General features: G+C 38.6%; 1 protein-coding gene across 1 annotated transcript; it reads right to left on the bottom strand.

The window, feature by feature from the left end:
• Positions 1-353: 353 nt before the first annotated feature.
• LOC142531054 (large ribosomal subunit protein eL14z-like) lies at positions 354-2,447 on the bottom strand. The gene is made up of 5 exons (XM_075637056.1): positions 2,319-2,447; positions 2,082-2,183; positions 1,177-1,306; positions 983-1,095; positions 354-599 (listed from the first exon to the last, which is right to left on the bottom strand). Exons 1-5 carry the CDS (start codon positions 2,319-2,321, stop codon positions 543-545), a joined length of 405 nt encoding a protein of 134 aa, XP_075493171.1. The 5' UTR covers positions 2,322-2,447; the 3' UTR covers positions 354-542.
• Positions 2,448-16,301: the final 13,854 nt, after the last annotated feature.

Below are 16,301 nucleotides of genomic sequence, written 5' to 3'. Positions count from 1 at the left end.
TCTTTATTTGAATATGTTGTTCACAAATTATTATAATTCTAGACCAAATATTTTGGCAAGCGGTGTATGCGATGCAGTTCTTTACAAAAAAAAATAACCGAACCGCATATGCGATACGGTTTATGATTATTATTTTTAATCGCAATTTTATAAAATATTATGAAAAACGATACGGTACATTTGATTCGGGTAGTTAATAAAAAAATTTGATCACAGCTGGTTGGTATTGTCGGTTGGAAAACCAAAACATCGGGGTGAGTGGCAAGCCAAGCTTGTTACAAAATCAATGGGGTTAATTAAAACTTGCATGGAACCAAACAGTTCAAATAAATTTATACCAAAAAAAAAGTAACTGCTGAATGAAAAAATTCATTTTGAACTGAAACGTGCATAAAAAACCAACTGAGCATTGACACATTGGATTGAGTATTATGTGGATTTTGAATATTTTCCATCCAAGCAGAACGTAGAACAAGTAAAATCTGGAATGAAAAACTCACACAATTTCGAAAACCATAAGATAAAATTGTAAAAACCAGAAATTAAGCAGCAATCTCTTTTTTATGCTTTGCAAGCTCTTGCCTTACTACTCCAGCTCTCTGCAGTTCCACAGAAGCATACAGTTAGAAACTAAAGCAGCTTACATGGCTTTTTTTTTTCTACCAAGTGCAAAGCCACGCCCGACATGCGAAGCCCCAGGTAGCAAGCCAGCTTGAGGGACCTTCCCCCAAGAAAAATTAATATCGCGTGAGCCATTGGCCCACATATCAAATAACACAGCTTACACGAACATGACTAAGTAAATAAAAATTTACACAGTATAACACCCTAATTGCGACCACCAACGGCTGGGTAAACATATGGATTCCCTTTCCAATTCTTCTAGAACAAGTATTTTTAAAAAGTAAAAAAATCAATCCATTTGTATACTTTGAAAACTAACATAATATATGTAGGTGCGTTACTATATGATAGTACATACCTTGATTTTGGCCAACATTAATTTGAATCTCTCAAAATCGTTCAAGGATGCCCTTCTCTTTTGTACTATCAACTTTCTCCCCCAGGAACTCTTTTCCCATTTCCCCTTCACATCTGTCAGAAGAGCCAAAAGTTTAAATTTCACCATTAAATGCAAGCAAGATATTGTAGGGTTTTCTAGTTCAAAACACTCACCAGCAGCTTCCATTGCAGCAATAAGGGTCTTCTTCTTAGGAACTCTTTTGATGTCAATCTTAATATCAGTGAGAGATAACCTCTTGAAATTCATATGGCTTCTTATTGTATCAGGGGAATCCACAAGCGCCTGCCATTGAACAAAATAGCTTAAATGGTAGGGAAGACACCGAACTTTCAATCCATTCAGAAGTTACATTAATAAAAGCACTGTCCAGAATGATCCCGATGTATCCAGGCTCTTTATGTATGCCCCCCGTATAACAACCCCACCATTGCAATAATAAATATAACTTAAAAGGCTTGTGCAGTTATTATTGACAAATCAAAAGCAAAAATAGTTCAACACGAGTATTCTTCTCAACATCGATGAATTGTAAAAATATTCCTTACAAGATAACCCTAATTCGTCTTATGATTGATGAACAAGCACTAATCATTTGCACTATACCAATTGACTAAGGAAGCACAAAAAAACTTGCCTAAGTTGTCCTTAAAACAAACTAATAATCTAGATTGTAACAGCAAGAAACCAGTCGAGAGTAGCTAAGCCTAATAAATTGATCAAATGAGCTGAAATCCCAAGCAAATAACAAGAAGCATAGAAAGAAATTGAATTACGATCCCAATGTCACTCGTGCTTAATAAGCTACCAGATCAAAGTAAGCTCCAACAGGAAGAAACATCGACTAAAAATTTAATGCAAATTCAACGGCAAGATTATATTACATCAGGATGGGATTTAAGTTACACCAAAATTTTTGTAATTTTTATTTAAAAATCCTCTAAATATAATATAACGTTAACTCGCCTCCTTCCCCCCCCCCCCCCCAAAAAAAAAAAAAAAACGGATTCAGAACAAAAATATGAATTATAGAGGCATGCAAAAAATGAACACTACATACTCGGTTCTGGTCGATGACGTCAACAATGACGACAAGCCTGCCATATTCCTTCCCGTAATTCACGAGTGCTACTCTTCCAATCTCCACGTATCTTTTGAACGGCTACATAGAATCAGCAAAAATATATCCGAAGTCACGCATTTTGCATTCAAATCCACAGTGATCAACATAAACACAAAAGCACATATTTTCTAGTAAAAAAATAATGTAGAGAAGATGATCATTTCGGGAATTCACCATTTTAGGCGATCTCTGTGCGAGCGTTAGTGAGTGAGAGGAGTGGCGGAGATTTGGAGGGAGAAGGAATTGCAAAATTAGGGTTTTTGATGGAGTTTTTATTCGCCACCTGGATTGTTTTACAAAAATCTGGGCTTTGGGCCTTTAATACCGGTAGAGTTTTGGGCTTCATTTGTTAAAATCTTTTTAACACGTATTTGTTCAAATGCCGGGTTTATGCGTGTATGGGCTTTAGCTTTCAGAATCAATTATTTTTATTTTTATTTTTGCAAGAGAATAAATGTGTGTGTGTGTGTGTATATATATATATATATTAAACATGAGACACCTGTACTAATTATTTTTGCTGTCAATATGCCCCAAAATCAGATTACATATCTAACCTAGAAAGTTAAGCAACCATTTCCATTGCTAAAGGGAAAATATGTCAAAATCAAAATTACTCTCCATCTACTATATGATTGAATCTATTATCATATCCAATTTACAAAAAATTACAAAAACCGATTATCAACTTCTTTCACTCCATATTATTTATGTTTCTATATTCTTTATCTTCCATCAATTCAGAGATTATGACATCAAATATTCTGAATCTCCAAAATTATGTGATAACACTAATGTTATTGTCATTACATACAACCTGTGTTGTATTTTTGGACAAATCATATTGATATTGGACGTTATTTTATCTGAGATCATACGATGAATAAGGGCATCCGACTAGAACAAGTGGCTGACATCTTCAATAAGTCATCGTCAGACTCTAAGTTTTCATATTTTTGCAGTATTATTAGATTAGTATATTTAAATTAAATGAATAAATTTAGGAGAAATAAAAGTCAATTTGGTAAGCAGTAAGTCAAGCGGGTACACAACTCGGGATGCTCCAGCTAAATTTTGTGGAAATTTGATCTTTCCATATGCTCTGACTGATTATCTTCTAAATTACAGTAATCTTCTTGAATAGTCAAATATGTTTAAAATTTAAATTCCAAGATTTATTGCATAATCATTTATTATTTGCATTCAAATTTATTTATTTTTTACGTGAATAAATGTGAACTGCCAAAAGTCATTATCCTACTTTTCAAAATTTCAGAAAGAACCACATACATACAGACACATGAATTGACATTTTTGTGTCACTTATATTCTCAAACTTTGAACCTCCGTTTTCTCTTCTGAACACTAGGGAGATTTTACGCATATTTTTTCCTTCCTCTCGTGATTTACAACCATCTACAGATCAACTCAGGCCATTTCAGTTTGCTCAATACTTCAAGATGAATAGTTACTCCATCAACACCTTGGTGGACCTCGAGTCCATTCTTGCTATCAAAGATGAAGCCATCGTAGTCATATTCAGAATGTTGGAAGATTATGATTTGCGGATGTTCTTGGGATGTAGCACCAAAGTTTCTAAGCTTGTCCTCAATGAGTTCTTCGACTCTGCAAAAGCCGAACATGGAGTTATTATCTGCACCATCCAAGTGATTCTGTGACGAACCGTGTCTTAAAATACTAATACTTTAATTTTTACGGAAAAATTTAAAACTTTTTATTAAATAATTTATTATAAATTTAACTCATATAATAAATCACGGTCACTACTAAAATAAAATTAACATTAAAACTTCATCATTTAAAATACCAAAGCCATCAAAATCCCAAGTTTAAAACCTCCACCATAATTTGAAAAACTCTAACATAATATAAAAATTTCAGCATACTGGTCACCAAAACCAGTGCAATAAAAGCAGAGTAAATATTTTTTAAAAATGTGCATAATAAAACTCGTGAACTACAAGGTCCTTGGGTTTGCACTGGCACTGGCTCGAATCTGCTTACTACTCACCACCTCCCGTCTCCTAAACCACATCATCTGCATCGATCAAGTCTCGTGAGTCTAATGGCTCAACATGCATAAATCGTGAATATCAAGTAACACGTAATAAAAATTCATGCAATTTTAAGCTAGCTCGTACATAGCATAATATAAACATAAATACGTATAACTCGCCTTTCCTGCATAGACATTTTCATAAAATCATATTTTCTTACTCGTCATCGTAATCGTAAATCATTTTACATAGAGTTCTGTTCAATGTAAGTGGTCTATACACATAAATCGTTTGATCAAACAAACCACAGTACTAGCCGACAGGGATCACCACAGCCTTTGGACTGAATGTTCACTCCCTAACATAACATAATTCCTCCGAAGACGTTGGAGAGATCCTCAGGCATGTTCTCCAGCTTCCAAACCCGTAATATAATTTGGTCACAAGACAAATCACATATCTCAAAAATAATTATTTTGCGCGTAATATGTACTTACATACATCGTGAACCTCGTTGGATCGTCCTTGGACATGATGGCCTAACACACTAAAATTTATGCTCAAAACATCTCCTAAGGTGCATTCGGCACATACGACTCCCGAATTAAATAGAATCACTTAGGACGTACCAATCGACTCGGGACTCGACCTATACATAAAACACATCCTAACCTACTTCCCAAGGCCCTAGACCAACCCCGAACCATGCTGAGCCCCGTACCATGCACAACGAACAATCTAGACAAAAGCTTCCCAAAGAGTGACGCTAGGACACTTATGAGTTCCGTATGACTTCCTATCGATTCTAACTCGAACCAAGGCTGAATTATGGGGCCCGAGGCCATGAGGTTGCACTGACAATGAGCGGCTCTTGGTAGGCTTCTAGGCGAAGGGGACATGAATGAACCGATATCACATGGAAGGAGAGAGATTCCCAAACTATTCAGATATGGGACTGTGCAGTTGAGAATGATTTAAAAGATTTTATATGTACTATTAATATCAAGAAGGTGCATCTTCTTTTCGGTAGCTCATCACATAAGAACTCCAAAGTTAAGCGTGCTTTCCTTGGGGTAATTTTGGGATGGGTGACTCCCTAGAAAATTTCCTAGGGTGCGTGTGAGTGAGGACATAAGCACGCTAGGAAGATTCGTCTTGGTACAGTAGGGATAATCGTCGAATCTGGAGCGTTACATGAACAAAGCCCTAGACTCGACCCTTAGACATAACTTAAGCCTCTGGTGCAGCCCGTTCCAGCACATAACACACGATATCCCCTTAGACAACCTAGAAATCGGGAGCCTAGTCGCACCCACCCCCTCCATATGCGTGCATGGCGCGTTTCCAATTCCAGCCGCTATTCCAACAAACCAGCACTTAACCGACCCACACCAGGATTACCCTGGGACCCTAAGACCCCACTTGGACCCTAGCCATGGGCCCTGGTCTAGCCTAAAAACAAACCCGAAACCACAATAGCCGCAACCATCCTTTTGCATATGGTGAAGCCTCCTTCGACTTCTAGTCCACCAGCGGCTTATCGGCACATCCCGGACCACCAAATGACACCTAAACACATCCCCTAATATGACATACGTAGCAGCAAGCCACATGATCGGTCCAGTGAAGACGGCGATTAAAAACTCTAGAAAACAAAGAAGTTCATGCATAATATGTATCGAAACGAGTTTTAATCAAGTTCTAACATACATGTTGGAAAATGAATTTCGGAAGTTTGACACACTAAGCGCTTAATAGATTGAACTAACTGATCAGGTAGACTGATAGAAACTGATCTAAAATACGCAAACTATCGGTTGCCCATAACTGAGGATTAGTACGCAGATTTTCAAAGGCAACTTGTTGGAAACTAAATTCCGGCGTTTGACAAAATATGAATCAACTGAAAATACGAACCAACTGATCGAGTAAACTGAACTCAGCAACTGGACTTAATAACTGAAATCAACTGACTGATCAGTTGGAAACTGATCAACTGACTGATCAGTTGATATATTCAGCCGTATGCTAAGCACCCTTCAACTAAACATATCTCGGGAAAGAACAATCAACCGTCAAGAGACATAGAAGATTGCAACGCCGCACTTCAATCAATACAGCTTAGAAAAACGCATTTCGGCGAAAGCAATTAAGACGCCGCTGTTGCGTGTTTTCACTACCGCAAGTGTACGGTGTCAAGTTTTAGTACTGGTTAGAGTACAGATATCGATCCCACGAGGAGTGTGTATAAAAAATGTATATCAGTGCTCGTAATTAAAATAGTCTCAACTTTATTTAGAAGAATCAAATAAAAGGTTGGGTTGTTTGAACGAATTAATTGAAAACAATGAATTAATTAAATCACCGAATTGAGAAATAATAATGAGAGAAAATATATAGAGAAATGATTTCACAAAGTTTCCACGATAAATATTCACAGTTGAATTTATATTCCTGAATTCCAATTATTTAATGGCCAAGAACACTTAGGTTATGTTATTCCCCCTTTCCTAAGTGACGAATAACTGTATCTATCAAATTCGATTCAATTATTCCTAATTAGAATCTAAATTTCATAGATAAATGCAAACAATGTTCTTACTAAGCCTCGCTAAAGTTATACGCCTTCCGAACGCTATAAACATTTAACGATGTGTTCTACTGATCTATAATCCTAGTCCCTCTCCCGAGTTGTAGAATTAATCAAACAACAAACAATTTATGGCCAGTAAATTGCAGTGCAATAAACACAGAGAAACACAAGTAAACATGAAATGGAATTCAATCTTATAAAATAACCACGTCAAGTCATCGTGTCCACTAAGCTACATCATTCTCTAGAATGGGAAATTAGTTCATCACGAAATCGAAGTAAAAACGACGCATATTCAAAATTTTAGACATTGACATATGAGAAAATAGAAACGCAAAAGACAGATAACAAATCCGAAGTGTCGTCTCTGTCCCCAGATTCGTCGCTCTTCGTCTTTGTAATCGATCTTCGCGTGTCTTGCCTCCGTCTCGCCTTCGCTCCGAGTTTTCCCTCTGTATTTTCGTCCAAAACGGCGTGTAACCCCCCAAGTATGACCTACTTCGCGCAATTTATAATATTCTGGACGCATGGCGCGCGCGATGGCGCGCGAGCTTCTGCTTGTTGAGTCGTACTTGCGCGCGCGCGGTTGCGCGTGAATTCGCGTTGACGCGCGCTGCTCTCGGGTCTTCCTACTGCATCTGTTCGCGCGGTAGCGCGAGAAGTGGCGCTGCAGCGCGCTAGCTTCTGTCGATCCTCTTGCTTTCATGTGCGCGCGGTAGCGCGAGATGCTGCGCGGTGGCGTGCGTCTCTCTGGTCATGGTAATGGCTGAACTCGTGGCTCGGTTCTGTTTTCTCGGTTCACTAGGTTGCGCATCCACTATTTTCTACATTCCTGAAATGACAACAAAAACAACTAAAAACGCATAATTCTGTTCGAAACCAGCATAATTCAAAATGGATTCTAATATAAATTAAGTGCAAATCTTGCACTTATCAGCCACATCACAATAAATGAAGCAAACAATGTCCAAGGAATAATAAAGTAGAAATCAACGGATACAAAGATTCAAATTCATCTCAAGTTACCGTTGGAGAAAAGAAGCTTATAAATATGACAGAAGAACAGCTGAAGAAAAGAGAGAGTCAACACTATTCAAAAATCTTGCTGTCACTCTGTCAAAATCTCAGCTCAATCTTACTTGATATATTCGTAGCAGTTAAGGCTACAATTTGATCTCATTAGCAAGTTGTAATAATCGTTGAAATTCGATAATGCTAGGATCAGTTACGCACTGAGAACATTCTGTAATACTAAGAGTTTCAGTTTTTGGCAGTGTTAAGTCCAAACTGAAGTGGGTCAGTACAATTCTTGTATTTGATCAAAGTCTTTTCGTGGATATCCTATCCTTGAGATAGAAGGGGTGACGTAGGAGTAATTAAATTCTCCGAACATCCAGAAACAACCCTTGCCTATTTTATTTCAGTTTCGTATTCTATCTTTCAGTCAGTTATTTTCCGCAACTAATTTAGTTTAACTGATTGTCATTGACCAACAAGATTCCGAGAATCAGTTTGTCACCAAACTGAACTCAAAATTCGAAAAGATCAGTTTTAATTGTGAGTGTTTATTCAACCCCCCCTTCTAAACACTCTTGATACGTTAATCGATCCTATCACAACTGGACTAGCAAACTGAACTACGCAGACAACTGACTGATCAGTTGTAACTGATCAGTTATTACAAACAGTTGTGAGCTTATCAGCAACATCATATCAGATGATCTTTCAGCAGTACACGTCATCAGTTAAGGAAAAGGACGTTCAACCGACAACTGTACAAAAGCTGACTGCAACAAGTAGTGGGATCGCCGCATTTCAGAAAAGCTGTAGTGTAAGATTGTCAGAAGAATGTTGACATGGCAAACAACGGATAGAAAGTTTCAAATCACATTCAATATTACCATTGGAAGAAAAGCCTATAAATATCAGAGAAGAGCAGCTCAGAATGTATCTGAAGGATTCTAAATCAAACCTATTGATATACTATTCTTTCAACTGAACCATTACTCTGCTGAAATCTTTGTCCACACTTATTGTATACATTCATAGTATTCAAGGCTATACTTCAAGCTCACAAGCACAAACTGTTATTACTTTAATACTTGATCTTGAAGAGATCAGTTGAGCTAAATTATTTCAGTCCATTCGAGTACTGTAAACTTGTTTGTAACTAAGAGTTTCAGTTTGGCATTGTTAAGTCCATAACTGAAGCGGGTCTGGTCTGTAAAACTCTTTGTATCGATCATAGTCTTTTAGTGAATATCCTATCTTTGTGATAGAAGGGGTGACATATAAGTGTTTGAAATCTCCGAACATCCGTAAAATCTTGTGTCTTCTTATTTCAGTTTTATTATATATATCAGTCAGTTTATTTCTGCACTTTTACTGTTAACTGATTGATATCGACTTACAAGATCCCGAATATTAGTTTATCACTAAATTGACTCACAAAAAAAAGGTTGTGAAAATTGTTAGTATTCATTCAACCCTCTTCTAAATAATCTTTCACCTTTACCTGATCCTATCAATACATATAATTAAATTAATGAGTTTTAATGCATATTTAATATAAAAATACAGTATGTAACATGATCGATGCATAAAGGAAAGGATTAGACATGCCTTTAGGTTAAAACACACGAAATATCGACAAACAAACGCGTGAGAAAACGGAGCCGAAGGGAGACAGATTGCTGCGTTTAATGGCTTGAAAAGTGACGAAATTAATCAAGGATCATAGTTTGAAGATGGGATAAGTTTTCAGATGGACAGAAATTGAAAAAAATAAAATCCCAAGCCTTGAAAGTCACGGCCAAGTTTGTGTCTGTGTGTGTGTTTGTGTTTTTTTTGTGTGTGTTGGTCTGTGTTTTTGGTATTTATATGTGTGTGTGTTGTGCGATGTGTTTTGAATAAAGGTAGATTTAGGACTCTTGTATAGATTTAGGACTCTTTTATAGACTGATTAGGATGTTTATTATGTGTTTAGTTTAATTAAAACACCATTAAAATTACTAATTAAGCCTTCACAATTTAAATTACTAATTAAGCACTCCTACTTTGAAATTAAGGGTCCTACAAATTTTAAATTCTTCCATTAATTAAATACTACCTTGTTTAAATAATTAAATTATAAAAATAATTATTAAAATATTTTATTTCGAGTGAACGCATTTAAATCCTTTATTTCTGAATTTTGCTAATTAAAAATGCTTAGCGTTTCTATTTCACTCGATAAATTAAGATTAGCCCTAAAAGTTCTAAAATTTATAAATCCTTTAAAATATTGTTTTCTTGACTTAATATAAAATTATAACTTAAAATTTTATCATTTTAATCGTCTTCGGCCTCCTTTCTCAGTTCGACATCAAATATTTGTCCGAAAACTAAAACTCATGAAAACATTTTAAATTGCATAATAAAATAAATAAATATATAATTAAAATAATTTAACACATAACATGCATCACCTCAATATTAATTAAATACTTAAATTATTTCAATCATACATGAGGTTTACGTGTACTAGTTTTTGGCACTACAGATTCACTTCAACATATCTCAGAAATTGTTTGTAGAGACCTTTGACCATCCATCTACATGTCTATCTTCTTGCTCAGAGCTTCCTGAGGGAAATGCCACACATTGGAGGTCAGAGTTATAATGGCCCGAAAATTCGTGTTTGAAAATTTGCGAAAAAATTAAAAATTTTCTTTTTAAAATAATTAAAATACCTCATTCACAAAATAAATTGATAAATCAAGTTTAATGTTTAAAAATAGCAGCGGAAGAAATTATTGTTCGCAAAATAACAAGTTTAAAGTAAACCAACAACAGATAAACTGTTTGAGCATAAAAATGGCAAGTGCGGTAAATGAGGTTCTCGGGTTCCACTACTGCCAACCCAAGCTAGCTCACTGGTCCCCGCCCTCGGCCCCGACATCATCAGTACCTACAACAATCAAGTCTAGTGAGTCTAAAGACTCAGCATGCATATATCGTAAATAACGAGTAAATAATATAGTAACATTGCATGGGAGTAAAAATATCATGTCATGAGGAATAACGTGAAGAATAACTTGTCATGAGCAATTATAATACGTGGATAACTGACTGAAAATCACAAGTGAAATATTTGCTCCATAGAGCCCTGTAATGAAATAGCATGTAATAATTTTCTGGTGAGATTATGGTCTACGCAAGTGGCCCCTGCACTGAACTGAACTGAACTGACCGGTAACTGGCGACCGGGTGAAATAATGAACGTCTGATCAGACTAATGCCACAGTATACTGGGTGGAGCTGAACTGAACTGACCGGTAACTGGCGACCGGATAATACAATGCTCCCATGATAGTGAAATGGCCACAAGCAATATCGCATAAATCTCAAAAATGAATATTTTATATTTTTATGCACGTAATATAATTAAATGGCATAATGAAATATCCTGTATTATTTTACCACATGGATTGGATCGTTCCCAGGTTCGCTGCGACCTAAATTTATCGTGAAAAATATGCAAATGATTTTCTTGACCAAACTTTGTAATTGAATCCAAAAACGAGAAAATTACGCCCAACGACTTCGTATTTAATCATAACTCCGTGCAAATGATTTTCTTTCGAGAGTCAATTTTGCACATCGCACCGTAAATTCTCGTACGACCTCTAAAATGATCCGAATCACAAACGGCCAAAAACATGACCTTTCCAACTCGATGAGGCACTGTCCAGTCCAACTCCATAGGCTAAAAGGCAACCAAGAACTCGAACGAGCCACTGAACCGAAGCAGCAAGTTGCCGTCACAAAAATACAGCAGCTGTGCTTTGGTTTCCTTGCGTCGTTTGCGAGGCTAATGGCCATTGCGGCTTGAACCACAGACCAGAACCTCTTACCAACACCCTAAGGAATGATTTGAACCATGGCTAAGGGCCCTAGGCCATCCACAATTTGCACCACACCCGAAACCAATCGATAGTCCCACCCGAGAGCACCCTTGCATGCGTGTGGTGTTTTGCTTCGTTTGCTGTCTCGTGTCATTCTAATGGCCATTTGATTGATCATGACACGATCTAGACATCTAGAGGTATGGTATGAACCATGGATAAGGGCCATAGGCCAACCAAGATCCACACCATTCCACAAAACCGAAAGTTACACTTGCTGTAAAATGAGAAGGCCGAAGGGGGAAGGGGCTGTTCTTGTGTTTTGATTTAAAAACCGATGCAACCATGGACCAAGCCTCAAAAGAGAGACTTGGTCATGTCTTAGACATGTTAGAGAAGTGTTCTAACCATGGCTATAGGCCCCTAGGGCAGCCAAGATCAGAAACTTCCTCTATGGACAGCAACTCAAAAATAATCGAGCACAAGATGACACTTAATGGGGTGTTGCTGTCATCTCTGGATTTTGGCTTGTATGGGACTCAAACCAATGGACAAACGTGTTCCTAACATGTCCTAGGACATGCCAAGGAGCAGCCCTGGAAGCCTGGAATCGAACCATACCCTGAAACCATTGAAACAATGCAACCCGTGAAGCATGTAATGTAGGAAAAACTGTGCAGAAATTTGTGTACAATAAACTTGCTGTAAATTTCGGTTTTGATTGAAAGGTCATGATCATGTAGTGCTTAAAATTCATAATACAACTTGATTGAAGAGCAAAGAAGAACATATGCATGCCTGGTTTCGTTTTGAAAAGAAAACGAACGAAACGCAACGACGCGGCGCGGAGGAGACGAGCGTTTTCTTTCTTGCTTGCTACACGATTTCTCTTGTTTCTAGCTAGCACCTCTCGATTTTTTTTTCTCTCAAAAAGTCTCTGAATTTGGTGAGAAGGAAGGGTAATGGTGGTTAGGAGAGTGAGGGGAAGGGGTTGCAATATAAGTGGGATGGCAAGACCAAGTCTCCTCTCTTTTTGAATTTGAAATGGTTGATATCAAATATTTCTTGGAGGGATATTAGAGGTGACCGATTCTTCATGTCATCACAAGTTTAGGATGATGATCTAGTATTAATAATTAAGGGTGATTAATAAATGAAAAGATTATCATGCTAAGGGATGACAAGGAAAGGGTCAAAGGTGAGTTGGCAACAAAATTGATTAATCATCTAAGGGGGCCGAAAATTTGAAATAAAAATGAAGGGAAATATTGTTTAGTTAGTAAATTTTTAAACCTTAAGATCCTTACCTATCCTTTAAATAATTTAAGGAATTAACACCAAAAATTATGGAACCTAAATGAACTTATTTCCTACTTACCTCAAGTAACTTAAATAATTCCTTAAAGCTCCTTTTAACTTAAATCAACTTATTAGCTAGTTAAAATAAACTCGGGGAATGATTTCTTAAATCTTAAATTCTATCTCAAAACTCCAACTCCTGTCCGGCCTCACTGAATTAACTGAAAAGATAAAAATTTAAACTACTGCATAAAATAATTAACTTTAAAGAAAAGCATTTAAATACTCATGCAATAAAATCATTTTAATTTAAAATACTAGAATTATGCATGGCTTATACGTAGCCTAATTTACGGGTTCTACAACTCTCCCCCCTTAAAAAAAATTTCGTTCTCGAAATTAAAACTTACCGAATAACTCGGAGTACCGACTCCTCATCTCTGGCTCAGACTCCCACGTAGCTTCCTCCTCTGAATGGTTGAGCCATTTGACTTTCACTCGCTTAACTAGCTTGTTCCGAAGCTTCTTCTCTTGTCTGTCTAAGATCTGCACTGGTCTCTCCTCATAAGACAGGTTCGGAGTAAGCTGCAACGGCTCAAAGTTCAAGACATGCGAAGGATTCGCCATATACCTCCTCAGCATAGAGACGTGGAACACATTGTGTACTCCGGCCAGATTCGGCGGAAGAGCCACACGATAAGCCAGTGTCCCAACTCTGTCGAGGATCTCAAATGGTCCAATGAATCTCGGACTGAGCTTCCCTTTCTTTCCGAACTGCATGACACCCTTCATAGGTCCTACCTTAACAAAGACATGATCGCCAACGGCAAACTCTAGATCTCTCCTCCTCTGATCTGCATAACTCTTCTGTCGACTCTGGGCAGTCCTCATCCTATCACGGATCTTGACTACTACATCGGCAGCCTGCTGAATAATCTCCGGACTCAACTATGCTCTCTCTCCTACTTCGTCCCAATGAACAGGAGATCTACACTTGCGGCCATATAGTGCTTCATACGGTGCCATACCTATAGATGACTGGAAGCTGTTGTTATAGGTGAACTCTACTAATGGCAAGTTCGATTCCCAACTCCCAGAGAAATCCATCACACAAGCACGGAGAAGATCCTCCAAGATCTGAATAACTCGCTCTGACTGCCCATCTGTCTGCGGATGGAAAGCTGTGCTAAACAGCAACTTCGTACCCATGTTCGAATGCAAACTCTTCCAAAATGAGGAAGTGAATCTGAGATCTCTATCAGATACGATAGAAACTGGAATACCATGAAGTCGGATTATCTCCCGGATATACAACTCTGCATACTGAATCATGGTGAAAGTCATCTTAATAGGCAAGAAGTGCGCTGATTTGGTAAGACGATCTACAATCACCCAGATTGCATTTGATCCTCTGACTGACTTCGGCAATCCGGTCACGAAGTCCATGGTAACATTCTCCCACTTCCACTCGGGAATAGGAAGAGGCTTGAGCAAACCTGCTGGTCTCTGATGCTCCGCCTTCACTAACTGGCAAGTCAGAAACTCGGATACAAATCGTCTGATGTCTTTCTTCATCCCAGGCCACCAATACAATGACTGCAGATCTCGGTACATCTTCGTACTCCCTGGATTAATATAGTACGGCAACATATGGGGCCTCTGATAGAATATCTGCTCGAATAGAACCACTGCTGGGAACCCACATCCTGTCTCGGTATCTCACAATACCATCGCTGACTGAATACAAGATACTGCCCTTGGCCTCATCTCTCTGCTTCCACTTTGCTAACTGCTCATCTGCTGACTGACCACTGCGAATACAGTCAAGAAGAGAGGACTGAATAGTCAAGGTAGATAGACGGGGAACTCTACCTCGAGGGTATGACTCTAGCTCAAACCTCTGCATCTCAATCTGAAGAGGTCTCTGAATCGTCAAATGAGCCATCACTGCGACTTTTCTGCTCAATGCATCCGCAACTACATTAGCTTTACCCGGGTGGTAGCTAATGTCACAGTCATAATCCTTCACAAGCTCCAACCAACGCCTCTGACGCATGTTTAGCTCCTTCTGCGTAAAGAAATAATTGAGGCTCTTGTGGTCGGTAAAGATCTGGCACTTCTCCCCATACCAATAATGCCTCCAAATCTTCAAGGCAAAAACCACGGCGGTTAACTCTAGATCATGGGTAGGGTAGTTGTTCTCATGAGTTTTCAAATGTCTAGAAGCATATGATATCACCTTCCCATGCTGCATCAATACTGCGCCCAAACCGAGCTTCGAAGCATCAGTATACAAAACAAAATCTCCGGGCCCTGACGGCATGGCCAAAACTGGTGCTGAGATAAGAGCTTGCTTCAAAGTATCGAAGCTCTTCTGACACTCCTCGCTCCACACAAATTTAGCATTCTTCTTGGTCAATGCTGTGAGTGGAACGACAATAGAGGAGAATCCCTTAATGAACTTCCGATAATATCCTGCTAGCCCAAGAAAACTGCGGATCTCTGATGCATTCTGCGGCACAACCCAATTTCTGACTGCGGCAACTTTCGGTGGGTCTACCTCAATACCACTGCTAGAAACAATGTGGCCTAAGAACGCCACCTTCTCTAACCAGAATTCGCACTTACTGAACTTTGCGAATAACTTGTGCTTTTGCAAGGTCTGCAGCACTGTGGTCAGATGTCTGCTGTGATCCTCCTGATTCTTCGAGTAGACGAGAATGCCGTCTATGAATACTATCACAAACTGGTCAAGATACGGCTGAAATATGCGATTCATGAGATCCATGAAGATCGCTGGCGCATTCGTCAGACCAAACGGCATCACGAGGAACTCATAGTGGCCATAACGAGTCCTGAAGGCAGTCTTGGAAACATCAGCATCTCTCACCCTCAACTGGTGATAACCGGAACGCAGATATATCTTGGAAAATATCGAAGCTCCCTGCAACTGGTCAAACAAATCCTCGATCCTTGGAACTGGGTACTTGTTCTTCACTGTAACCCTGTTCAACTCCCGGTAGTCAATACAAAGCCTCATGAGCCATCCTTCTTCTTCACAAATAAGACTGGCGCGCCCCATGGTGAAAAACTCGGGCGAATGAACTCCTTGTCAAGAAGTTCCTGAATCTGCTTCTTAAGCTCTGCCATCTCTGTCGGTACTAGTCGGTACGGTGCTTTGGAGATCGGGACCGTACCTGGCATAAGCTCAATAGAAAACTTCACCTCTCTCTCGGGTGGCATACCAGAAACGTCCTCAGGAAAAACGTCTAAGAAGTCTCTAACAATCGGAACATCTGCGGCTGACTGACTGGGTGCCTCGGGGACAGATACAAAGGTCTCTAGAAACGCCCGACACCCT

This window comes from Primulina tabacum, chromosome 17 (assembly GCF_025594145.1).
Source record: "Primulina tabacum isolate GXHZ01 chromosome 17, ASM2559414v2, whole genome shotgun sequence".
In the NCBI taxonomy this organism is placed as follows: Eukaryota; Viridiplantae; Streptophyta; class Magnoliopsida; order Lamiales; family Gesneriaceae; genus Primulina; species Primulina tabacum.
The sequence above is the reverse complement of the archived record's forward strand: the minus strand, read 5'-3'. Positions and strand labels throughout refer to the sequence as shown.

What these genes read in the sequence shown, in the direction of transcription:
- LOC142531054 (XM_075637056.1), bottom strand. An exon ending in TGCTGCAATGGAAGCTGCTG is followed by an intron (nt 1,096 to 1,176) that starts GTGAGTGTTTTG and finishes CTCTTCTGACAG; the next exon opens with ATGTGAAGGGGAAATGGGAA. An exon ending in TAATGTTGGCCAAAATCAAG is followed by an intron (nt 600 to 982) that starts GTATGTACTATC and finishes GTGGAACTGCAG; the next exon opens with AGAGCTGGAGTAGTAAGGCA.